Source organism: Melopsittacus undulatus, chromosome 3, assembly GCF_012275295.1.
Source record: "Melopsittacus undulatus isolate bMelUnd1 chromosome 3, bMelUnd1.mat.Z, whole genome shotgun sequence".
NCBI classification, from domain to species: Eukaryota; Metazoa; Chordata; class Aves; order Psittaciformes; family Psittaculidae; genus Melopsittacus; species Melopsittacus undulatus.
The window spans coordinates 17,344,433-17,371,751 of NC_047529.1; the positions used below are offsets into that span (position 1 = coordinate 17,344,433).

Genomic DNA, 27,319 nt, shown 5'->3' on the forward strand with positions numbered 1-27,319 from the left:
TATATGTACAGTATAAGATGTTCATGTAAGGGACAGGGAAATTCAAGTTGTACTAGACATCTTAGTGCAAACAAGTTATTCACATTGTTATAATGACTCATTCTGATAAGTGGTAAGTGAAAAAAACCCACCAAACCCTACTCAGATCCTCCAAATATTTATTTTTCATTTAAAAACATAAATGAAAAATTATTTCACAGGGTTGAAGTGTCATTGCAGTTTTTAAGAGCTGATTTCAGTTATTCCAATTCTGCTTAGGGCAGAAAGAGGACAAGAGGAACAGAAGGTGATTTTTGAGTCTGTGGACATTTTTGAGAAATCAATAATTTATATTGCTTTGGGTGAGGGCAAAAAACCCCCACATTTCAGTGATTCTGACAAAACAATAACTATTTACCATCCCATACTATTTAAGATCATGGCACTGCAGTAACTCTCTGGGTGTCTTAGGCACCACATCAGAAAATGTTGGTCTAATGCAGAGAACCATGAGTAGCTCAGAAATGGGAACATTTTGATTCAGCAAGAACCCTTCCACATTTTGGCTTCTCAATCTTTCCATCTATTTCAGAAAAAAGTGAAAATGTAAAGAACAAGTGAAAAAAGATTATTCAGGACATGGACAATTGTTGGGACTCTGGAAGTATCAAAAAAGCCCAAAACCAAAACAAAACAACCCAAAAAAACTGTATGGGAAAAACTTCAAGATATCTTTTAGGGTAATCTTTCTGTCTGCTGGACATATGGGAACCTTGTTTGCTAGGAAAGCTCATATTGCAGAGAAGACACCAAACATATGGGATGCTTAACCAAAATGAGAGTTTAGATTGGAAATATCCATTTCAGATTGGGAGTGTCCCAGTCTTTTACAAAAGGTCTCCTGAAGGCTATTAAAAAATAACTTGCTTTTAGAATGTTTATCCATTAGTCCCCAGGCACTTTTTAAAGCTGGAACTTATGTTTACCCCCAGTTAGTAATGAGAGGAAAATGATAATTAAATATTTACAGGGACAAGTTTGCAGTCATCAATTAATAATTCCACATGACTCTTGAAATCTGGACTTGTAGCAATATCTGCATCTTTTAAATTTAGCATTAAAAACATATAAACATTCCTCACTTTATTTTTTTTTTCTAGAAATGCCTGGCATACCTTCATCTTTTAACAGTAGTAAAAGTAAAATCAACATTAGAACATAGATAAGAATATTTCTAGCTCTCCAAAGTCCTTTTAGGAGTCAGGTGATTTCAAGATTTTGTGTTGAATTTTATTATCATTTCTGGTCTTCATAGGTCCATACAAATTAAAATGTGATGGAGCTTACAATAACAAAAAGCAAGAAAAAGGAAATTCAAATGTATCATTACCAGTTACAGTATCTCGGTTTTTACATGGCTTGCATGATCTTCTGGGTCTTGATTTGGGGAAATGACTATATCAAGGTATATATAAAAATATTTACGATCTTGCACGCAAATGAAAATAGCTTATCGATTTTAAAAGTTGGCAATACCTGCAACAATTAATTTCCAGTAGATGCAGATAGTAAGTTTAACAAAGGATTGAACAGAAATCTTCTGGCCTGCTGTCTTTGAACCTTTGGACTCCTGAGCAAAGGGAATAGTACTGTGTTCATTTGATAGCTCAATATAAAGAGCAAAGTGGGAATACTACAGTGAAAACCTACAGAGATTGCCTCAGAAATTATCTGTAGGGCTAAGAACAAGGATTAAAAACTTTAATGTCCTGAAATGCTGAAAAAGACTGTAGAAAATACCAGAATGGGACAAAATCCGGTATAAGGTACATAAGCATAGGTGCCAACTCGTAGGTGTGTACATCAGCAGTGCATAACCTTATTACCATTCAAGGGGACTTAGTATAGTTTCCTATGTGTAAGGGTCTACAGTGATTTGAGATGTTCTATGACATCTGAAACATCTGCATAGATCTGCTAGATATGATAGGACTTAAGTCACCCTTGCTTCTAGGTGTTTTGATGACAGGAAGGTTACCCTTGTGTATCTCACACAGCACTAGATGCCAATGTTTAGGTGACTGAATTCAGCCCTGGGGCTTTATTCAGGTATTGAATCATGATGTGGGAAAATTCTGGAGAATGACGTAGTGCATGAAATGGATGTGTCTCCTTTACAGTGATTTGCACCATTCTTCTGACTACACTGAGGGCTCCATCAAGCTGAAAAAAAATGCATGTTTGGTGCTATTTGAGATGCCCTATGGTAACAAGATATCTGTGTCTGGTGAACAGGTAATGCAGAGGGCTTATAGGAGAACAGCACCCTTTTAAAACAGCAATGTACTGATGGCATACCAAGCAGTATCTAAAAAGACTCTGCATGCTACTATTTACTCAGCTATATTTTGTCAAAAATCTTCATTGACTACACGAGAAGCTTAGACATCCAGCTTATGTTGAAATACCTACATATGGCTATTTTACCCTGAGCAGAATCTTAAACTTCTGGTCTGAAACTGGTGTTCATAGGAAAAAATTTTATGGGGTGAGATAAGGTTTTATCTGCTTTACAGTTTAGCCTCTTATGTACCACTAATCATCAAATACAGTAGATTTTTTTTTTCAAGATAGCACTGTATTTCTTAGAGAAAAGACAACACTTTTTTAGTGAAATGATGCTGCAGAGTCTCATGGCAACTCCACTTCTGGTTCAGTCAGATGAATACATTGCTCTCTATAGATTGGGGTTGGCAGACACTAATAATTTTCCCATGAAGTTTAGTAAATGAAACAATTTTATGGAAACATTATGACCAGCTCTGCTTGCCATGCTCTTCTGAGAGTGTATGTTATTAGCATTACTTTATGTAATAAACATCAAAAGGCTGAGAGATATCTTCTACTTTGTCTTACATTTTTATTTTTTTCAGTAATTCCCCTTGCTCTAATTTTGGTGGACTTTCTCTGAAGTTAAAATCTTGAAAAAAAGGTCTAGGCTAAAATCTAAGACTGTTGAAAAATTTCCATTTGCTCATGGAAGTAAGTTTCAAGTTGGGGATAAAATCTGATTTTACATTTAAATCAGACATGACAGAAGATTAATGGCAAAGCATTGAAATGTGTTTTCTAAAAGTCAAATTTAGTTGAATGATTATTCAGGCTGAGTTCCCACTGAAATTGGTTCATTTTTGGTATGCTCCACACCTATGAAATGAGTCGCTTTTGTTACAATACTTTCATTTGGGTTTAAAACCCTAAAATTAAACATAGTGGTTTCATAATGAAAACTTCTGGATATTCTCGGCATTGTAGTACAACTCCTATAACTAATCTTGTTGTTCTAAAAGTCAAGGCTAAGATTTCTGATTTTGGTACTCTGTATGGAAAGCTGCAGAAAGAAAGCAATGAATATCAGACCAATATATCATAAATCCTTATGCTTAAGGACATTCAGACGCGCCTGCAATTCTGCCTAGCTCTGCGATGCAATTATGTCTCCTCATGTTTTAATGATGGCCTTGCTTAAAAGTGAAAAGCTCCAAGTGTGCCTGAAGGCTTGGACTCTCACTTGGCAACTACCTCAAGGACTCTTCCATACCCCAGGCTGGTTAAACTCCGACATGCAGCAAATGAAACAGATTCCCTCTCTGTGGGGAAGAAGAGGCCATCTGCACTGAATGTTTACACCCTCATTTAAAACAATAATAATGAAGAAAAAGCAAGCTTGAACTTATTGGTCGGGCTTTCTCAGAATGCATATAGAAACCACTTCATGATTAAAGGGGGATAAATCTAAATTTAATAGCAGAAGGCAGATGACAAATAATAAGATCTAATTAGATTTTTGGTGGCTGGGCTGTAAAGGAAATGGAAAAAAGTTTTCAATCTCCTCAATGATACAAGTAACATCCTAAGTTAGAGGTGCTTTACTGACTTCTAGGTGCTTCTGTTGATTTCAGCGTCTGTCCTGTGAAGGTGCCTAGAGAATTAAATTGTGACAGCTTTACTACAGAAGGTCAATAGGCCTAACTATGACACAAGTTAGACTGACAGCCATGGTAAACATTAGAACATGGCCAGTATATGTTATAGGGGTAGGCAGTCTGTAACACCAGAGAGTCAAACAGCATGTGCAAAAATTGCCTTGCAAAGCAGGCCTTCATGCTTGTTTTCTATTCATAACAAAACAAATGTATCAAGCAGATGTTCTAAGCAGACTGACCTTCCTCTACATTGTGTAAAAGACCTTGGGACCGATTTTTCATACTAGGGCAATTGCCCAGGCAATATACCTGAAACATCCAAAACTGCGGCTATGGAATGCTTCTGAGCTATAGTCCAAAGATTAAGCCATGGTACTGTGGTGCTCATGGCACTCATAGAAGCCCTTGTATTTTTGACATGCAATGTTTCCAGCACATTATATCCTCCAAATAAAACACTGGATAATATTGTGACTTGATTGTTTTGAATAAGAAAATATGTACGAACTTGTGGCTGACGCTGAATGAAAACTGGCCTCACCTCCCATTGCTACCTGTGAAGTCAAGCACAGCACTGAAACCACAGATCCAAGATGACTGGATACTTTTGAAAAACAGTGAACTTGTCCCTCCCATAGCCATAAGCTCCTTCAGTTTCTCCTTTGACTTAGTTAAAGGTCACATGCCTGCTCTATGTAAAGCAGAGAAATGAATGAGATTAATTAAATTTGCTACTTTTTCCCAGTTAGGCAGCTAATCATAGATTCATAGAATGGTTTGGGTTGGAAGGAACCTTAAAGCTCATCCAGTTCCAACCAACTGCCACAGACAGAGATACCTTCCACTAGACCAGGTTGCTCCAAGCCCCGTCCAACCTGTCCTTGAACACTTTCAGGGATGGGTCCCACAGCTCATCGGAGTAACCTGTTCCAGTGTCTAACCACCCTCACAATAAAATTCTTCCTATAGCTAATAAAGATCTATCCTCTTTCAGTTTAAATGCAGCTAAGAAGCCTCCCAGATGAGAAAGACCAAGAAGTAAGCATTATAAAAATGCTGATGACAAAGGACAATGCAACTTTGTAACCTAGGAATTTGGAAATGGGTGGATACCATTCCTGTTTTGGGGAAAACACAAGTGCCTTAAAGGTTTTAAGAAATCTTAATTGCTGGATTGTAAACCAAATCAAACTGCCCAAGGTTTTATTCATTTGCTTTTTCCTTGATAATCATGCAACAAATTAATTTGTTGATGAAGTGAATAAAGAAAACAGATTCTCATCTGCTGTCTTGACTCCATAAATTGTGACTTCAAGGGAATATGGTATCAAAAGACTATAATTAAAAATCGTGGGCAATATTAAATATTCACACCCTTCCAAAAGAATATTGGTCATCAGCAGAGCAGGAGAATGTGCTTGAACTCTTGTTGTAGAATGATCAATTCCCTTGGAAAGGGAATGAGGGAAAAATACCAGAGGAAAGAACTGTAATAATTTTGGTAAATAAAGAATCAAGGAAAATAAAGAAAAAAAAGAAAAAAGGATCAGTTTGATGTGTATTAGTACTTCAGCATGAGGAAAAGTCCGTTTTAGCTAGCAGAATCTAAAACCAGACTGAGAGGTCATGGAAATGAGGGAACTGTAGAGGGCACCAGAGGTGTTTCGCCACTGCTTTGCTCACTGGCTTCCCGTCAGTGCATCCAAACAGAAGGCTGCTAATCAAGATGACTGGAATTATGACAGCAGCTGCTTTACCTCCTGATAAGCAAAGAAGTGTAAAAAAATGGAATATATAAAGGGGGAGGGTTGCATCTGTAAAGGCCACCCACAAGTAAGGCTTTGGGTTTGGCTGCTTGCTGCAATTTAAAAACATGTTGAGGTACAAAACCCATTTAATTTTTCTCTTTCACCCCTCAGAAAAAAAGGATGTTACTTTCTTGCTGCTCCCAAAGTCTGAGCCTCTGGTTTCCTGCCTGTTGTTTTTTGTGTCACCTTGTTAAATGTAATGCCAAGCACTTGCAGGAGGCTGGCAGCTCTAGGCTCAGAGACCAGCTAAGCAACAAAACTAATCTCAAATGTTTTCATGGGAAGCATGTTTCATATCAGCTGGATAATAAGAATAATTTGTGAGGATGCTCATTACCTTCATTATGTAGCTTTAGTATCCTGGCCCTATTATTTTTTGTCTGCTTTTACAAGGTTTCTGCAATGAAAGAAGTGTCACTTTGAGTTTTGCTGGTTTTATCTTTTATATTAAAAAAAATATTATGTGGATGTGGTTTTCCACCTTTATAAAAAGTAACTTTGAACATAAAGGGTCAAATCCAACTTCAGTAATTGGTAGGTATTTGTCTTTCCCTGTATGATGAATAACATTAGGAGGATACATGAACTTTCCAAACACTACAAATTCTTACAGACACAAGCATTCCAAAAGCAGACATGGAAGCTATGTCTATACCCAATTTTACAAGTGAAGAGAGTTGAGACTAAGAGATTGATTAATGAGGCCAGGTAGTGTGTACATGAACAGACACAGATCTCTTGAGTATAATCTCAGCAAGTCTTTTTTTTGTAACTATTTTGTGTCATGTTTTTTGGTTTCCCAGCACAGAATGTGGGTAACTTCTGGTGGGTTTTATGGATAACTCTAGTTTTCATGAAATTTTGGGGAGCTAAAAAGACATCTGCCAAAAATAAAAAAAAAAGAAAGAAAATCTGATGCAAGAGCAGGTTACAAACGCAAAGACAAGAAGACATATGTCAGTACAACTTTGAAGTTCCTGGCTGAATCTGTGGGAAGCTCATATATAACAGTGGAATGGAAGAGAGAAGTTGATACATGCTCTCTCCACTCAACAGGAGAGAGAGGCAGGGTATAAAAAAAAGAAAAATACTAGTCTTTTGGACCTTCAGTCCAGTTGGACAGATATCTTAAATTCTGATCCTTAGACTGAGGGCTGATTTGATACTTCATCAACAGGCTTAAGTGTGAAATGAATAAAACAGGATCCTAGATCCAGAACACTAGCTTTGATTTAGTGCAGAAGCCACTCCACTAGATAAGGATACTCATGGGATCTCTTTCTCCATCCAGCCTTAAGTTTTCCTTTACAAAAGAGAACTTCAAAAGAAGGGATGGAAAGTGAACTTGCAGATTCACCCATGCCACCAGAGCTGCCATAGGACATTTAGAGTATCTATAACATTGGTAGATGTGATGCAGGACTCACAAAAAACCCTTCAGCTGAGGGAGTGGCAGATAAATGTGAGACGGGATGTCTTTTTACACCTAAAATGACCCTTGATCCCTAGATTCACCAGACAGGTAAATCACTCTAAGGTGCTTAAACTGAAGCTAGGAAATGCCTTTAGTCACCTATATCTTCATTAGTGAAGTGAAGAGTGTCCAGACTTCTCTGATCATGAGTGATCTAGAATAGTTTGGCTTTATCTCCATTATTCCAGCATTTTAACCTGTGAAGTAGTGGTCATATATCTAACCTTCCAACTTAGAATATCCTGTTGACTGAGGTGAGGCTGACTTGTGCCTGGGAATTGTCTGGGACAGAAAGAGTTGGTCTAACCCAAATATATAAAAGGAACCACAGTAGAAATCAAACATTACAGACATTTATGTTCCAGTGTCCAGGACCATACCTACCCAGCTTATTAGATTAGTTTTCATGTATCTTTTGGAGAGTATTAATCTCTACATGTCTCCATTCCTTCTCTGAAATATGACAGACACATTTGCCTTCTTCGCAGCAGGGATCTATACATCTGAAAATATTTGTTTTATCTGGTCTGGTTATCTGCTCTAGAGTGCTGGATGCATTAAATGTCTGGGAAGCACAAAAATACTAGTGAGACGAGTGGTATGAAGGTTATTTCCAACTATTTTACATACTTTCATGCTTCAGATCTACCTGCACACCACTGACAGGAAAAAGATGGGGCTTGATGATTATGCTGGTTAACAATGTCCCAGATCCAGCAGAAGAACGTGATGGTCTGCAATGTTACCATTCAGCTCTCCTGAATTAGTGGCAAGATTATGGGTTTTGGGGGTTATCCAGGGTTTCACCATCTCCCATCACAACTACCTGCACAATATAGTTTCTTGGTGTGTGTCTTGGAGCTATTGTGTTTCCAGGCAGGATTTTTTTCTGCTGTAGGTCATTATTTCCCTGGTTCACCATTTCCAGGCTTTTCTGAAGTGAATTATTCTCACAGCCTTACATATCCATTCTTTGTCATCCATCTTTTTGCTTTCTTCAAACATTCCAACCCCCTTTTTCCCTCCCATGTCTCTCAGTTTCACTGAGCATAAAACTAGTCTCTTGTTCTGAATCCAAAACCAACCGACTTACAATGCTAAAAAGAGGTTTGTGTAGCCTTTCTGTTCTGAAAGAAAAATAAAGATGAAATTTCAGCTTTACTGACATCAGTAGAATTTGAAAATTATTTTCTGTTTCAGAAGATATTAAACCCCCAGCTTTTCCCTCTTGCATACACAGATGCATGCATATGTACACAGAAGTCTCTCATGATTCTATGGGGCTTTGGGGAAAAGACCTCTGCGTTGTAAGTAATAAAGGGCATTCTAAAAAAAGAAACTAAGGTTTATTTAAATATTTTCTTTTTCTCATGTTTTCCTTATCTTTCTTTCTTTTGCTGTCCCTCTCAGTCTTTTCTTTTCCTGATGCTCACTCCATTTTGAAAGCAAAGGATGAGAGAAAGAGGTTCCTCTTGTTAAAGCTATAGAAACTTTTGTGTTCTTTTTTAATACTGATGTGCTGACTTCTCTCTATACTGTAGTATACTCATAAAAGCATTTACACAGATGGGCTTTTAGAGAACAACAGAGACACTCATATACCCGGACAAAATGTCTCAGCATTTTTTCCAGGGTGTTTTTTTTTGCTCTGTGTTTTAGTGCTGATTCTGTCTTCAGAATCCAGGAACAGGGTAGCTTAAGTGGTGGCTTTCAGGCCAGAAATCTTGAATAAAGCATACATAATACTACCCCTGCTGAGGTACTGCACAATAGTTGCTAATAAAAATGTAAGGGTCTATGGAATTGTCAGTTCATGGTTAAACAATATTGGGAATTCATTCTTCATGCAGAATTGAGTTTTCTGTATTCAGGTCAAATGGACATCTCAGAGCAGCTGCACAAACATGGTTGTACCACAGGTATAGAAGAGCCTCTGTTTTTTTGCTTATGTGTTAAAGTTGTGCACAACTCAGCAGTTGTCAGGCTCACTGGCAATTCCTTTGAAGATTTCCATTGTTTTATCCTTTGTATGAACTTTGAGTAGGTTGAGCAAACCCAGCAATTTTGATCCCTTCAAGGGGACTATCCTGTACTTCAGGTTGGACACATGTTTACAGATCTTGATGAATTGGAGCTGAGTCAAAAAACTTCAGAGAAATGTGAGCTTGAAGATTTAAAACAGAGGAAATGGGAAACACTGCTTCCATCTGATTTGTGCCAGTCTGTGAATCCTGGTCTTAATTATTAATGTTGAGAAGTAACATCAAGAACAAGTGTAGCACATAACTCTACACTTACTAGCTGTAGGATAATTTATTCTTAAAGAAAACTCCCTTTTACCCCAAGGTAGTAGAAGTTGGATTCTGCTGTAGGTATTGGTTGTTACAGCTCTTCAGAAAGTCTTTTATTATCTTAGAACTTATTCTAATAATAAAGATATGTGTGACTCCTCTAAATTTTTCTGGTCATGATTTTTTGCCTCATATTGCATAAGCATATACATATGTGTATAAAATAACAACTTTTCATCTTGTGGTTTCTTTGCTACCTTGATTATTATAGTCTACAAGGCAGAACTTCTGAACCTCTTCTTGTTATATTAAATCTGTCTAAAACTATATGAGACTTCCCATGATAAAAAAAATCAGTTCTTCTTGCATAATATCATAATTTTGAAAAAAATGCTATATTTATGCTAAAAAATTTCACAAAACCTAGTCAGAGATTCCAGTAAAAGACTATGCTTTGTCCTTGCCAAATGTGATATTTTGGCCCCCTCCCAATCTAGAGACTTATGTAGCAAAAAGACAAAGAATTTGTTGTGAGAAAGCACACAGTTCTGGAATACAGCTAGAAAAGAAGATGAAAATTTCACTATTGAAAAGGCATGTTAAAAAATTTGTGATGACTATATGGAGTAATTGTTTCAGATTTATATCTCCTCTGCAAGATGCAGTTGTAGAGCATCAACAACTCTTGGACATTTTGGTCATAAATAACATTAATTTCATATGTATTATCAGGATGAGCTACTTACTAAGACAGTCCAATTTTAGGCTCTGATTCATGTAGATGTCATCAGAGTATTTGACAATGACTATGGTATGAAGGTCAAATCCTCTCTGGCATACAGTTGGACAGCTTTTTATATCTATAGATACATGATCATGTTCATTTCACTGTAATAAATAAGGACAACCTGCTCTTTTGGAAATCCAGTCTTAGGTGGAATCTGCGATTGGGTCCTATGATCAGGGATGTGGAAGCCAATGTACTAGGAATATTTGAATTCTTATTGTTAGGCATATGGATTGTTAGGCAGATGCTTTCAACATCTTTTTAAGTGATTTCTGACTATTTCTGCTTGTGACCAGTAGGAGGCTGTGCTGTACCTCAGACAGCAGTGAGCATGTTCCTAGGTTACAAGAACTTTCTAAGTGTGTTGGGGTATCAACAATTTTCCCTCATCCCAGCTGATCAGGTACAAATTTCCTGTGACAGAGGTTGGTTCAGTCTGAGGTTCATCCCCCAGAGAAACACAGAGAAACCAAGTGATGAGTCAGAAGCACTGTTTTCTGTGTTGAAAACTTGACTTGGAAAATAGTTAATGCTCCTGAAAACATGGTGAATTGCATTCTTGTATCTTCTCTGGCATCTGTGACAGACTTAACTGCCTTCTGTGATACTTAATCTCAAGAAAGCAAGTAGTCATAAGAGGGCTTTAGATGATTTAGCTGTGAAGGCTGCCAGATTCAGTGGATGGGAATAGCGATGTTTTAGTCTATGCTAGCTTTAGCTATTTACAATACAAGTGTCTAATGTGTACTGATTGGCTAAGCTCCTGTTCAGCTGAAGATCTAGACCACACTGCTCAGTCACTAGAGTTTAGAGAGAATTTCAAGTTACACAAATATAGATGTCTGCTTAACTGTAATGCAGATTTCTTGGGCTATACAGGCAAGATGCATGTACAGCAGAAGGTACACACATGGCTGAAACAAGTAGACGAGTAGCATTGGAAGTCTGGGTCTGAATCTGGATCTGACCTCAACTTCTCTGCTACAGATGGAAAAGGAATATGGTCTCAGCTCAGCCTGTGGGTCTGGCAGTACTCATCATTCATTAAACACAATCAGAGAAGGCTGTCTGATTTAAGCCCAGGGAAGTATCTTTGTAGGATCAAGACCTGTGCTCTTCTAGGTGCCGATTTTCAGTCCAACACTTATTTCCTATTGCAGGCAGGAAAGAAAGTACTGAAATGATCCAGGAGCTGCCTACAGAAGCTTTGTACTTCAACCTACTGAAATATAGCAGAGAAAGAAGGATGGGAGCTGTACCAGTTGACAGCTTTTGTAGTTGAAGCCTTCAGCATTTTATCCTGACTGCTATTTCTTTAAACACAGGAATCCTTGTGGATTAGCTACCTTGTATCACGTTTACTTTTTGTGCATACATTGGGGAATTACCTATTTTTCCACAAGCTTAGGTAACCTATTAAATTCACTCTATGAGTAGCCTATATAAATAAGTATGTCTCTCTTGATGTGACAGTGTAGTTAGGTATTAGGGTGTGTGTGTATAAGGGAAAGCATACATAGACAAAAGTGGTATGCACGTGTATGTGCACATCACCACATGGGAACAGAAGTGGGGTTTCTAGGTATGTTTGCATACACATAGGATGCATACCAGTATGTGTTAGAATAAGCAGGAATGTGTGCATCTGCAGACCAGGCACTGCTGTTGCCTCTCCCCACCCTGACACATAGATGAAAGAAGTGGGATGGTGGGTATTGGTATTTTGTAATCCATTCAAAGTTGGAGGAACTAAACTTTAGGTATCATACCACATGATACTGGGTGCTTCATACTCTACCTGAATCATAATTAAAAGACATTTGGATTTTGGGGTCCAAAATTGTTTTGTCCACCCAACAAATGAAGAGTGTCTCAGCTGGCTGTAGCAAAGAATATGGAACATCATTCTAAGCCTTTATAGGCCTAATGAACTTGTTTGGTGTTATGATCTGTAAACAACTCTCTGGAACAGTTCTTTACATGTTGATTATTTCACATATCAGCTAATTGCTAGAAAAAAAAATAAAATCTGCAGCCTGAGCTAGTCATGTATTCCCCTTTGTGGTGTGAACCTGTAGGATGCTTCATCAAGCTTATCTTTGATAATAATCTTAGATGACCCCACAATTTCAAAGTGTCCCTCTGGAAGTTGCAATCTCACTCTTGGCTGTATCTAGTACATTGCCTAACGCAAAAATGTGAAATTATACAGCAACTCCTGGGCTAATAAATCTGTCTGATCTCAAACCATCTATACATTTTTATCCATAACTTAGACAAAATTCTGATGAAGTTTGGTCCTTGTCTTCATAATGGCTTCTTGGGCTGTCTACACCAGTAAATTAAACATTGCTATGGCATGGGCCCAGAAACTGAGTCTCTGGCTTTCTAGTCTCAGCCAGCTTGCATTCTCCTACACCTTTCCAGGGTGTTGTCTGTAGTCAGTAGTTGTTCAATTAGTGCAGTAAAACTGTTCCAGTAGGTAGCGTACTTTGAGGACAGTCTGCTTTGGATACTGAAAAGTTAATACTGTGATCACAGTAAGATGATGTCAAATGGTCTCAGTAGCATAGAGGAGGCTCTGGAACTATTTAATTAATTGGTAAAGGTGCAGCCTAACTGTTCCTCCTTTTATTGCTACTTTCATTCATCTATATTGTCACTTTGGCTCTGGACTTCAGTTTCTACATTTCTGGACCATCCACTTTGTTACTTAGTGATTTGGCTCATATACAGGGCAAGACAACTTTCTGGACAGATGGGCAGATCTGGCCAGGAGATGTAGAAAACTACTTATGAAAACTCAGACTGTGGTCCTGGAAGCAGGGTGAATGCAACTAACCTAACCTATATTGCGGGACAAACACATGCTTTTAATAGGCACAGAGAACAGAGGTATTATGGACATTATAGTCTAGTTAAGTTCCTAGCTAAGGGAACAAATACCACTATAACATCATACGTAGTCTTTATCAAAATTATGGATTTTAGTTAATTGTTCCTCTTTCAAAATCATACCTGAAATGTGTTAAATGTCTCTGGATGTCGAGGTCTAATATTGGAGTTGGTCTGGAGGATCCAAGGGGTGATCTGTCTTGACTTAGGAGGTCCTGGAATTCTTTACATATTTGTCTAAAAGGAAAGTGGAAATTCTTAAATAAGACAAATGTAGTCCTTTCCATAAAACTGATTCCCATAACACTGTCACCTCATCCTGAATGATCTCATTCATAACAGAAATGTTTGGCAGCTGTGTTGTTAAAGAAATTAAAGGCAAACAAATCTCCCTTTTGGTTCTCTGCCCCAAGTTCTCAGAGCCAGCAACATACAGAATGTCTTGAACAGGAATAGTTGCCCTCTGGAATGATATTAACACTGACATTTTAAAACATGATTTCTGTCCTGAACTGGACTCAGTTTGGTAGTGTTAAGCCTGACTAAGCTCACCTGTGTTAGAAGCCAGGGTTATGGTTAAAGAAAATGATAACGTAGCATTAGAACATGCCTGAAGATGCTGTGTAAATACACTACTTGTATAGTTGCTTGTCTGCTCTGGTTTATCTGCAAGTAGAAGTCCTGGCCATTTTGGACTTGTTTCCTAACCCCCTAATTCTTAACACAAGTGGAACACTAGGAGTTGTGAAGGAAAATGCTACCTTTGCTCTCCCAGTTTCCATTTCTGACCATATGCTGCTTCTTTGTAGAGCCTGTGACAGAACTGATGGATTCTCAACTGAGACCTCTCCCATAGGTCTTCCCAGATTGAGAATTAAATCCAGCAACAGTATTTAAATTTCCTATTGAAACATTAGTTAAATTGTTCTATATTTCTACCACACATCAGGCAGCCTGAAGTAGGTGTCTACAGCAGTCCAGAGGACTTGTACCTGTCACTGACTCTTCCTTTCTGGTGAGGAGCTCAATGACTCAGCTGGCAGCACTTACATAACAGACAGGCACATGAGGAAAAACCCATCGTCTCCACTTTTTCTCAGTGATCATTTACAGGGCAATACACTCTTTCAGAAGATAGGACCTTGGACCACAGTTTAGCATCTTGCAATGGGACCTTGGGCTCTGTCTTGCCTGGTGTTCTACCAGCCTAGTGGCCCAACTTCTTTGGTAAGTATGAATGGCCTTGCTGTCTTCTCTCTTCTTCTTGGGCCTTACCTTAGACCTCTCAGGGTGTGTCAGCACTTGGGGCTTAAAAATATCCCATGGGATACCACTGTATAGGACCTTATGCTAGAAGAGACCTGAAAATATGGCCTTTTCATTCTTGTAATATTGTTGTGTTGGACCAGTTTGCAAATTAGTCTAGGAATATTTTACTACTGTGCTTTTCAAAAAAGAAACCAGATCAGCTCTATTTAGTGCATGTTCTCAGAAGACTACTATCTGGACCATGGATAAACAGAGACACCACTTACTTTCAATTGGTTTATGATACAGTTAATTAAAACTGGATCTCCGTCTCAGGACTTCTCCAAATGAGCATATCATTTTCCATTGACTGTATTGGAAATACAGGCACTTGGTGTAAAGCCAGGAGGACATTATTCCCACCAGATGATCAGGACACTTATCTGCGTTGTAAACTATACAGTGCCAGGCATCATTCTCATAACCTCATGTAACTTGTCATCATCTGGTAAGGTCTGAATAGTTATGTTCCCCTAGCCTCCTAAACAGGGCAGCTTCCTCAGAATGGAATCTGGTGTATGCTATCTCCCAGAACATGCCCAGAAGATATTCGGGAGAGTTCAAGAAACCATTCTAACACTTTAATAAGAGAGACAATTGCAATTTCATGACTCAGTGTGTGAATAGTTTCCTTTGTTAGCACAGATGCAATCACTGTGTGTGTGGGCAGTTTCTAATACTAAAGAATATCTCTGTTGTCCACAATTTCTGTTAGAAGACTTTGCACATCTGGTCCTGCATAAATTTTAAGTTCATTGTCACCTTATAACTCTTGTCCTTTGGGACAGGGGCATAACAAAAAATAAGTAGGTAAACTCAGCTGCTTGATCTTTAGAAGGTTCTCTATTGTCAAGCAAGGAAACTATACTAACCTTTTTCTACTCTGAATTTTATCACTGTTGTGCAAGTTGTTGACATAGATTGTGGATACCACAACTATCTCTTGACTGAGAGGAAAGGAGATATAAACCACTATTTCCTATTGTGCTGCTGGACTTCATCCAAGCCTGATTTCTGTAAGCACTTGTCATCTGTATGGACCTAGATACTGACTGCTTGCAAAGAGAGCATCATCTTAACCTTTCAGGCAAAGAGAGGTATTCAGCAGAAATGTATGTAAATGCAGCATACAGTTTTAATAAATCAGGTCCTTAGAGGAAAAACAGTTCCTTTCAACAAATGAAAACAGTCAGTCATTTTGGCTTCTAAACAATCTGCTATCCCCAGTTGGCCCTGTCAGCACTGCTCTTCTCTCCTTCCTCCAACCTCTACTTTCTACCTGTTGAAAAAGTTAATCTTAGAAGTTCTTGCATTTTGACAAAGGAAAGTGTCAGAGCCAAGTGCACAATTAAGTTCCTTTCTATCTTCACATGTCAAAAGTCTTTACCGAATGATGGCAGATTGAAAGAAAAGAAAAAACTTTTTTTATTATACATGAAAACCTGCAAAAGGCAGTAACCTACTTTTTTTTCAAGGAGATTTATAGGTAAAGTGGTGTCTCAGAGCCTCCACTAGCAATAAAACATCACCTGGGGTAATGACAGGGAGAGTGGCTGACAATTATTTACTGAGTTGGACTGTGATTTTGAAAAAACAAAGGTGGTTATGCTGTTTTAGAAACCACAGATTAATAAGAAAAGTCTTGGTCACTCCAGCAAGGGAGGTGCCCAATTATTTGTGATAGATGGTCAGATATTCCTGTATATAATCAGAAAAAGATAAAAAATCTGTATTGGATCACAAGAACCCATCTAATCCATGATCCTATCTCTAGAAGTTGCTAAAGCAAATGCCTTGTGGTGAGTACGAGTGGGGTAAATGTGTGCTCATGAGTCTCATATACTGCAAACGTGGCAGAGTTGCCAGGCACCCAAAGACCAGACATCAGTGAGATGCAAGTCCTGTGTGTCTAGTTGCAGAGCTACTTTTCATAAAACTGAGCACATAGTGTCATGAGCTAGATTTTGATTACTCTGTACTGGCTGTAAGTAATCCCACATAAAACTGTTATTCACACTGTTCTGTTTTGGTCTGTGTAAATATGTGTGTATCTGTCCCTCTGTCTCATGTGGAAGGCCTTGTGCTGTAATACTCTGATGTTTCCCACAGGACAATGTACCTCTCCACCAAGTGGAATTATTGAAGCAGCCTTCAGCAGTTCTGCACCTGTCCTAGCTGCAACCTGAACAAGTTCAGTCTCCAATTGTAAAGTCATTCAGGGTCTCCCACATCTCTGCAAGGTGAACTAGCCCGTGGTAAAAGACCATCAGGAATCAGGTTCCTTTTTTTTATTTTTCGTTTAAGTGCGAATTACATAGATATGTCCTGAAACCTTTCTAAAGAGTCCAGGGTTAACAAGCCAGTATCAGCACCCTTTGACTAGAATTATGACAATTCAGTCTTTGTTTTGAAGCATCTTGCTCTGAAGTGCCCAGACAATCATTTACTTTGTCAAAGGAGGTGAATGGAAAGGAGAGTCATAGGAGACCAGCTTCTTCCATTATCCCTTTGCTAACCCCTTTCTTGTCCTGTAAGCTCTTAACCAAAGCTTGCTTCACTCTCATCCTGCCTTTGTTGTCTCTTGTATTCAGTGTTCTGTACTGGCTACAGAGCAGAATTATCTCTTCTTCTCATTACAATTGTCAGGTAAGGCTCCATTGTCTAGACTATCAGATTGTTAGAATAGGCCATGCCACCAACTTCTTGCATCAACTAATACTATCCTAGGCAGGTCCTGAGTTAGCGAACATGAGAGACCATTTCCAAGAGATAGTTTTGGAAGGTCAGGCAGTTTAACATAATGAATATGACTTGTTCCATGGTAAAAAATGGTCCTGATTTCAATTATTGTATTACTATCAGCATAGCCTCAGACCAGGCAGAGTTGAGCAGGGCACTAAAGAGAGCCTCCCCGTGTTAAAGAGGGTTACTGGTATCTAAAGTAGCAGTCTTTAGCTTTCACTAGCTTGTAGGCCACAGTTCTGTGCATGGCAACTGAAATATTTCAGAGGGTGGATTTCTTCATCACAAGGTATATACAGATGGCTTGGATAGCACTGTGAGCTCTTACTGGACAAAAGAGACCTCTGCATTCTAGACACTAAGAGCTAATAGAGCTCTTAGCTACCCCCGCCTAGATATGTGTTGCCCGAGACATCCATAATCACTGGTAGAGAAAAAGAGATCTGGAGCAGCAGCTGGTAACCAACCTGGATAACACAGTTTCTCTCAAATGGCAGTAGGTACCTATGTCTGGGCAACTGAATTAAGCCTCTGAAGTTGGATGTCTGAATCCAGAATGGAATTTCATCTATGTAATAGGAATTGTGGAAATAACATTGTTCTTTTCCCTTATTTTTCCTCAAGACCCCACATGTGCAAGATCTCACCAGTGTTACCAAAGGCACACTTCTATGGGCTTCTGGCTCTGACTTAGAGTGGACGATGGCAATGCGCAGAGGTGGTGGTAGTCAAGTTCTTTCCATAGGCAAAGCTTGTCATGGGTGATTTTACCACCCTGTAATTTCAGTGTTGATTTTGGTGGCAGCACAACAATCCACCACTTTTTCTGGTGTCCTATCTCACAAGCACATGATGCAGGACAGGTGCACAATTACAGAAATTATAAATCTAGAGCTTGTACGTGCCTAGTGAATATTTGATATTCCTGACAGATGTTTGGAGCACCTACAAGCAGATACATGGAAGCATGGCGGGAAATATAATGCTAATATTATGATACTATGGACCAGCGTCTCTTGTAGTACCTGGGCAGGACTAGCCTCTGAATTACTGTTCTCCTTCCAGTCAGAAGAGGGCAGTAGTAGCACACACATCGACCCATCTGTTCCTGTTACAAGCACTCTGATTAGAGTAGGATATGGCCTACCTTCATACTATCAACAGATCTCTCTGATCAATTTATCTGGTGTTTTAAACTGAATAAATGGAGAAAAAGTAATTTTGTTCCTTACAAGTGCAGGATAACAAGCCCAAAATTCATGTGGGTTAGGAGTAATGTATGCCCACAACTCACCATCTCAGCAGTAAAAGAGGGGGAGAAAGTAGGTATGGAATGGTGAGAACGAGTAGTGAGACTCCCTCAATGGAGCAGCCTTTGGAGGCAGGATATAATAGCTACCCACTGATTATTGCAACCTATGGGAATAAGATCTCACTAGAGGCAGAAAAGAAGGGGTTGAGTAACAATTTATAGGTGAGAAAATCTTCCAATGGGGGCAACTTGCAATCTTAACTCTTGTTTAGGCTGTGCTGCCCAGCAGTACAACCAGCATTTACATAGGCAGGGGTGCAGATTGTTAATGGCCTATACAGCAGTAGGAAGACAGAGCTTGCAGAGAGGCGTTGCTTCTTGCCAGCTGGTTTATTCTCATGTCTCTGAAACTCCTCATGCCCTTAAAACAAATGTGGGTATAGGTAAGAATAAGATCATGTTCCACTTATATTATTCCTTTTAAGCTACAAGTGATTAAATTAATCACCCCTAAGCCACGTGGTGCTCAGTTTATTACCCCAGGGAAGGATCATAGGCTATATTCACCAAATTCACAAGTCTGAGATGTTTCAATTCATGTTGTCCCTGGATCATGTTCAGGGCAAAGAGTTCTGGATGCGAGAGGGACACAAAGGCCAGAAATCCTGGCAAAGCAGAAGGGCATTGGAATACAAAGGATAGCCCTGTTGCTGGTCAGTCTTCTCCCCTAATAAAGGGTGATTGCTCTCTGTTGGATATATCCCAGCATGCATGATTTCCCAATGTTTCCACCACTGGGATGGTGGTTTGACAGCTCTGGCGCCTGGCCTCAGCTCTCTTGCCTGTGTGACACTGCAGTAGGCGTAAGAAGAGTATGTATATGTTCATGGTTACACCAGACAGATAAACTGTACACCTAGTGTAGCTCTGCATTGTTCCCTACTTACTATTTATCCTTGTTTCCCATGGCTCATGAAGGCTAATTAACCTAGATGAAATGTTATTCTAACATGATGATACTGCTTCAGGGAGGTGAGTGGTTTGTTTAAAGTCAGGTGTCTTCATTTGTCTTTAGTGGCTTTAGCAAAGCTCCCCTGATGGTGTACGTTGTTACAGGGCCTTTGACTTAAGGGGAACTCTTGCAATTTCCATCCAAAAAGCATCTATCTCTGTGCAAACTAGCTCTCTCCAGAAGACTAATGATAATTATCCCACAGTAACTAGCACTTTAGTAGAAGTTAGATCTCCCGGTCACACGTAAACAGGAGACAAAGCTGGTCTCTGTGCTTATAGATTGTAGCACGTAATAGTATACCCTCCTTTCATCTAAACCAAAGCATTTGAGATGTACATGCCCCTTTAACCACAGGCCATGAGAGCACAGCCACTGAAACCTCATTGCAGTAAAGAAGGTTCCTCTTACAGCATCTCTAAAGAAGATTGCTCTCACTTGCTGTCAGTGACTACTGTTGTGATAGCAGTTACTGCAATCCCAGCTCCACACTCCCACTCCTCCCTCCCCCAGCCCCCAGATCCAAAATGGAGAAGTGACAGCCAGATTTCTTTTTTAGTTTCCCTTCCCTTCTTACTTTGTTGCTAGGATCATCTTTTTCCTCGCTGTCTGCTCTTTCTGTTCCATGTGCTGTCTGGCAATGTGCTCTCCTACCGCCTTGGCAGGGAACTCTGTTTCACAGGTGTAGCCGAAATCTCTGGCCAAATGTAATGCTTCCCCTGTAGTTAAACAAAACAGGTCAGTCAGGTTTTAGGGTTATTACTGTTATTATGGTTGCAGAATGTTTTCCAGTCTTAAAAAAAGCCAAAAAACCCAAGCAATAACAAACCACTTTTGTAGACATTCATTCCCAATCTGTTACAGATTTGAGCCCATTTGGCCTGCTCTTGCTTAGTCATCAGATGGTGGCAGCCAGAAGATAGGAAGGGTGTTCCTCTCAGGAAAATATACCAGTCAAGACACTTGGGTTTATCTCCTCCTTTGCTAACAGTGAGTACTGGGCAGCTGCTCAAGTTTTGTAAGCCCATTTCATGATTGATATTTAAGGCATGGAAATTATGAAAGGTAGGAATAAAGATCTCTGAAGATCTCAGATAATAACCTTCTGTAGAATAGACCTGTGGGGATAATGTACATTTCAGCATATTTGCTTGGGTGTTAAGCCAGCAGGCACAATACAAGTGTCCCATATTAAAGATAAGCAGGCCTCAAAATAAAGCACAAGAAATAATCCTGCTTCCAAAATGATTACCATCAAAGTTGATCAGACAAGACAAAAAGGGATGACAATGAAGATCACAGTTGCTGTTTTATAGGTGGCGAAATCAACGCAAAGGAAGTCTGTGGTTTGATTAGGCTTTGTGAGAAGATTGTGACAGGGATGGCACTGAGCACCTCTACCTTACTACACCATACACCATAACCCAACTCCATGCTGGGTGCCAAGTGCCTCTAGAAGAACCTGCCCCTCTCCACCAGCTTAGAGAACCCAGAATTTTGTGTTAGGGTTTTCTCTGGCATGCATGCTATGACTCTGCCAGCCATGGTGTGGAATTCATATGATTGAACACAGCTGCCTGGAGTGTGCACACTTGTGCATAAATTAGTCTTTTCCTGGTGGGAAATAGGCACTTCCAGATGATACTTGCTCTCATCTCATCGTAGAAATAGGTCAGGTACCTGAAGTGTATGTTGAAGCACATCTGCATGAGTGATTTAACAGAAATGTGCTCAAGAATAGTTTTAGGGTTAGGTGTTGTTGCTATTTTATTTATTATTTTATTAATTATTTTATTTATTTCAGAATTGTGTATTTGGTTGCAATCATGTGAAGTGGAATTGGATCCTGGCTGTTTGGAGACCAGCCTAATGCTCCAGGTGAACAGTTAAGAGGGATGCAGGACCTGGAACACTTCCCTCTGGGAATATGTACAGTACAATTCATCTGATTAAATGCCGATATTGATGTCTGATCTAATACTTTCAGGTCAGTGGAGACAAACTAACTTTTGAAGCATGTATCATGCCATACTAAAGTAGGAGGCAAAACTGGATCAGAAGAATTACAGAAAAGTCCAGGTTAGAAGGGAACTCAGGATATTATGTTCTGCTGAAAGCATGGTCTTAGATTAGGTTATTCATGGCCTTTTCAAACCCGATCTTGAATATTTCTAGACATGGAGATTCCACAGCTTTTCTGAGGAGCCTGATCAAATGTTTAATTATTATTTCAATTTAATTCAATTGTTAATCAGCCAGAAGTGCTGATTTCTCCCTGCTGGCTACAATGTGATATGAGAGGATGGATACAGCTACAACAGAGACGATGAAATACATCCCATCCCCAGCAAGACTGAGTCTGCTCTGCACAGACCTGTGCAAGCGAAGGAAGCTGGAAACTTCCATGGGAGCAGTGGTCATGTGCAGGGGCAGCGTGAGACATAAAGACCTCCATTAATGACTCTATTCTCCATCTTTTCAGTGTTTATTGTCTCCCCTTCTATCACTGGAGTTTTTACCAGAGAAAAGACATTAAATTTCCACAAATATTTTATTCTGTATTTATCTCACCTAACTGGATCCAAGTACAAGTAAAATACATGCACTGCTCCAGGGAATTTGCTGATACTAGCCATCAACAAACTTGGCAGCTGTAACCAATTTTACGGAAAAAAATTAAGATTATACACAAAATCATCTGCATTATTGGTTTTTTTTTAAACATGATTTCCAGTATGAATAAGCCCCAAATGAATAAGCAGTTAACAAGCAACCACTATTTCTGAGTTGGAAGGAGATATGATTTCCACTTAGTTTACAGCTTCTGGAAAAGTAATATAATATTCAGTGAAATTAAAGTAGTTTTCAGTGGTGTGTTAACAGTGACTCAGAATAAAAAAGCATATAACTGGCTGCCAGTTTTGTATTTAAAAAAATATATCCCAGAGTTTTTTATGAACGAGAAAGGGTACGAATCTGTACCCTTTCTTGTCCATGAAGAGACCATGGCATTTAAATTTCTGTAAAGATGGTTCAAAATTTCAATTTCAAAATTTCCATTTTTACTATGATTTTACTCTTCCTTAAATAAAAACTTACAGAGTAAATCAATTGCAGAAAACCACCAGGTTTTGCTTTTGAGCAAACTCTATTAAAACACTTGATAGGTTTGTTTTCATAGCAGCATGGAAAGAAGATAAAAATCCAACTGTTTGAAGCTGTCATCAGCTGGAACTACTGTTCTTCAGACAGCTCTGTCCTGATCCCAGTCAAACCCAAGTAATAAAGAATGAAGTTAGCAAGGAATTTAAATACTTAGCCATTGGAAATTACTGCTTTCTTCAAGAGAGCAAAACTTTTATGTGATGAACTGTAGGCATTGATGTAATAGGATCAGCAACAAACTGTCTGAAATATTTATGTTTGCACTTAATGTAAAAAAAGGGGGAATGAAAATATGAATTTTCATTCAAAGTTACCTTTACAAAGATGGTGTGTATTATTTACTAGAGCTGAGAAACTGACACTAAACGGTTTTGCTGATCTGAGAAAATTATACAAAACTATAAAACTTGTCCATTTTACCTGGAGCCATGATTGTGATTGAGCACTAACGGTTTATGAGGAGGTCAAGTCATGAACAAAAAGAAATAAAATGTCTTATCTGCTTGTGGATATAGATAGATAAAAATATAGCTATTGTGCTTGTGAAATAATAAAAATAATATTTTAAATGTATTTTTAAATGTATTTTTACTGGAAATGGAAAGCTGATGTATTTATGACTGCACATTAGAGCTATGCATATTTATCCATATAAGTATGCACTTCTACGTGATATAAGGAGTAGGCATTCCAAACTACAATATCAAATTCTAAGTAGAAAACCAAATCTGGACATGAAAACACTCTACAGAACACTATTTGTCATATTTCATTGATGTAATTTTGAACCTGGACCAAATGGTCATTTGGTGGATAATGATATATTTCTATACATATTATTTTTTCATCAATCACCCTGAATAGATGTTCCTTGTATTACTGTATAGGAGGAAATACACCTGCTTGGTGGGGTAAAGTAATTTGTACAAAATGTCATAAAAGATGTTCTTTCTTTGTCTACATCATAATTTGGGTAAATATTTATTACAGGGTAGAATGTGGAAATGTTGGAAATGTGGAAGAAACTAACCTCGTCTTTTTTAATCTTAGATTTGCCTTCTGCCTAGTTATTATTTACATCAGGGAGGAGTCATACTAAAAGTAGAAACTCCTAAAATCCCTGTATGTAATAGCCAGTTGCCTTGTTCCAATCTCAAAGCAAATTCCCTACATGCAATATCCTCAGTTCTTCTCTCCTGCAGAGACAAAGAATAGGTATTGGGGATTACTGACTCTCCCAGCACACGGCTTTGTAGCTATAGACAGTGCTGTGTTTCCTATATGATTTGACAATTGTCCAGGGAACTTTGCATGATGGTAAAGGACAATTGCTGAAACTGAATTGGCAAAGACAGCTCTGGAAAGCCTGAGTGGAGAGGCCAGCCATGTACCTTGACAGGTTTCTGTGGGCAGGTGCAAAGAGCAGTATGCATGTCTCCTGAGTCTAACAAGTGTGAGAGATGCTCCTATGCAGAATGAAGGCGAGAGTTGTGTCCCAGGAGAGGGACATTCAGCATCTGAACCTCCTACTCTCCTCTGCTTTGCCTCCTCCGGATGCTCTACGCAGCAGAAATGCTATCCAGGGGTAGGAGGGATAAGCAGAAGGTGGATTTTTTTTTTATATTTGTAGGGTGAGAAGGGAGGAGGAACATGTGGAAGGATAGTTAAACAAAGGCTGGTGGGGGAGAAGTGTGACAGTTGATAGCAGGGTGAAAAAAGTAATTTTTGACTTATTTTTCCTTAGTGTTTTGGTCTGAAAATGATAAATGACATCAATTGTCTAGAAAATTTAGTGTCTTAATTAGGTTTGACAGGAAAACAGATTCCATTTTTTTTCTGGTTATTTTTTTCTGTTTTCTGTTGGTTTTTTTTGTTTGTTTGTTTGTTTATGTGTGTGTAAAAATCTTATGGTTTTAAAGTCATTCATGCATTGCTTTTACCTGCATCTGCAATGACATTTATGCTATGACCTGTCCAAACAGAAGGGGACACCTCTCCTCACATTCTTTCTTGTGCCCAGGGGGGAGGCCTTTGACTCCTTTGAGCCACCCGTAAAGCTTAGCCCTGGCAATGCTAGTATTTAATGGAGGAGCCTTTATGGTTTTATCTAAGACGTAGGTATTTTCCTATTAGACCTGGTAAGAAAAATGACCTTTCCCTTCACCTAATCTAGGCGCTAGAGGGCATCCCTCACCTATAGGTTGTGCAAAAATAGTTCCCATACTGCTGCGGAGACTTGCAATGAGGACTTCATTCTTCCAGTCTCTTTCCACCCATTGTGCTGATTTATGTGACTGGCAACGTAAAAACCAGAGCTGATATGTCAAACAATTCCTACATTGGGCCCCAGAAATCCCTACCAAAGACACTAAAAGTGCAACTTGACCAAACCAAGAGTAACAGTACACACCCAGCAGCCATGCTGAATCCCCAAAGAGGTAAGTTTGCAGGAAAAAGAAAAGGGAGGGGGCCCAATAATTTTCATAACGGATCTTCACATGACCACAACAGCCTAGAAGTTTATTACAGTTCCTCTGCTGAACTTAGCAGTACCCCCAAAAGTCAATGATTTTAGTCTATTTTATAGGAAGAAATGTATTAGTCATGCTAGAAACTTTTGAGATGGTTTTGGTCAATATACCTAATCACCATATAATTAATTTTGTCTTTTCTTTCCTCAAAGAGACAATCAAGATGTTGAGCACATTTCTACCATATAGAAATAATAAAGGCTTCCATACATCAATGACTCATAAGAACTTTTGTAATAATAAATGTAGAACCATCTAAAGTAATCAAGAGTGACACAGTCTTGAATCTTAATGTTAGTGCATGTAGTATTTAGGGATTTAATAAGACGAATAAGTCATGATGTCAATTTTTCTATTGCCATCACACAGAAAAAGCGAAGGTTATTTTCTTCATGTCCTCTGAAATATGGAATAAGCCTGTGTCTTTCCATTTCTGCCTATTCCAGCAGCAGGAGCCATTGAGGGATGAGTTTTCTTGCAGTAACAGTGCTACAAGTTAGTACCACTTGGAAGTAATAAGTACTTGGAAGCACTGTGTACAAAGAGGACACCTTCTACTACAAAAACAATGAGCACTGCTGAGCTTGGCAGAGGGTTGGTTACGTAGACAGAAAATGAGTTTCATATTGTTTTCTGTTGGAATATTGATGCACATGGTGATGTCTTTCCTCAAAATTCCAGTAGATATAATTCATTATCAGCATGTCTAGGCAAACAGGTCTCTGTCAAAATGAGCTCAGTCTCCTCAGTATATATCTTTAGGACTGTTTTGGACAGTAAAGGAGCCCAAAACAAAAACAAAAAGCAATCTCATAGGCTTGATAATAGGTTTGTTACTGGCTTTAAGCAAAGGGCAGTGAGGTAAGCACAGCTCTGTCCTTTGAGAAAAGGAATCTAATTCTAACTTACAGTAGAGGTATTTTGCCATCAATCCAAGACAAGCAGTTGAAAGAAAGCTTCTTCACTCTCAGTCTCTTGTAGTAGCTAGACACAGAGCTCTGTTTATTCTTCCCTGTTAAGACCCAAGATGTGTGCAGGACTGTGAAGGTGAACTGATACCTTATGTAAGACTGTAACTCCTTTACAGCTTTCTTTTTATTACAAGCAGGTGTGATATGGACACACCTGTATTTCAGAGCGGCCCCATTGTAATTCTCTGTGCTCAGTGGTCCCTGAGAAGGTCGGTTCCCCCCTCTTAGATGCTGAAAAACCTCCATTGGTGCAGTTTCAGCACTATTTCTGCCTTGTGGAGTCTCCATCCTTTGAGATAAAAACCTCAGTAGACAAGGTCCTGGCAACCTCTTCTAGTTGACACAGCTTTAAGCAGGAAGATTAGACTAGAAGATCACCAGAGGTCCCTTCCAGCCTCAACCTTCCTGTAGTTCTGTGGTTCTGTGGTAATATGTGCTGAGACCTCAGCTTGCTTACCTAGATCTGTATGGTTCTTTCAGGTTATGAACCTAGAAGGTGTTGACCTTTAGGATGAGCTGAGTGTTCTCAGTATTAAGGAGGAGGGATCTGAAATTCCCAGAGCTGCCACTTGCATCCAGACAACAAAGTAAGTACTTAGTGGATTCACCAAGAATAGAAGAGATTCAGGTAGAGTTTCTTCCCTTTGCCTGAGGGGTTTGAACCTGCATCTCCCAGCTGAAGGTTTGAAGAGCCTGGCAGTATTTGGTGAATGATATTTAAACAATAAATAAAGGCCAAGGAAGTATCTCTTGAACCTCTCTAGAGTTTATCTGAAAGAAGATTTCATTCATTTATGTGTGGGGAGGGAAAAGGCTTGTCTAAATATTATGCTTTCTTATGGGAGAAAAAAAAATCATCACAGTTTTGGAACAGCTCCAGAAAATTCACAAGTTAAAAAAATAAAAGAAGGATAAACAAACCTACTTGTAGAGGTGGTATGAGACATACATCTTTCTCACAAGAACATTTGGATCATTGATTGGTAAGTCAGATCCCAGCACAAAATGCACAGATCAATGCTGAGGAGACTGCAGGACCAAACCATTCGCTTGGTGCCAGCATGTTGCAGAGTGAACTTCCATATTGCCACTTGTTCTGTCTGTGGCTTTAGGCAAAT

The 27,319-nt window shown here is 39.0% G+C and overlaps 1 protein-coding gene across 2 annotated transcripts in view; it reads right to left on the bottom strand.

Annotated features, from left to right (window-relative positions):
- The window catches only part of TFAP2D (transcription factor AP-2 delta), a 48,130-nt gene that overhangs the window by 1,437 nt on the left and 19,374 nt on the right, over positions 1 to 27,319 (bottom strand). For both annotated transcript variants that reach the window (XM_005146411.3, XM_005146412.4), the window contains 2 exons: positions 20,112 to 20,253; positions 13,344 to 13,457 (listed from right to left, as the gene is read on the bottom strand). In XM_005146411.3, coding sequence (XP_005146468.1) covers positions 13,344 to 13,457; positions 20,112 to 20,253 — 256 coding nt within the window. The remainder of the gene's footprint in view (positions 1 to 13,343; positions 13,458 to 20,111; positions 20,254 to 27,319) is intronic.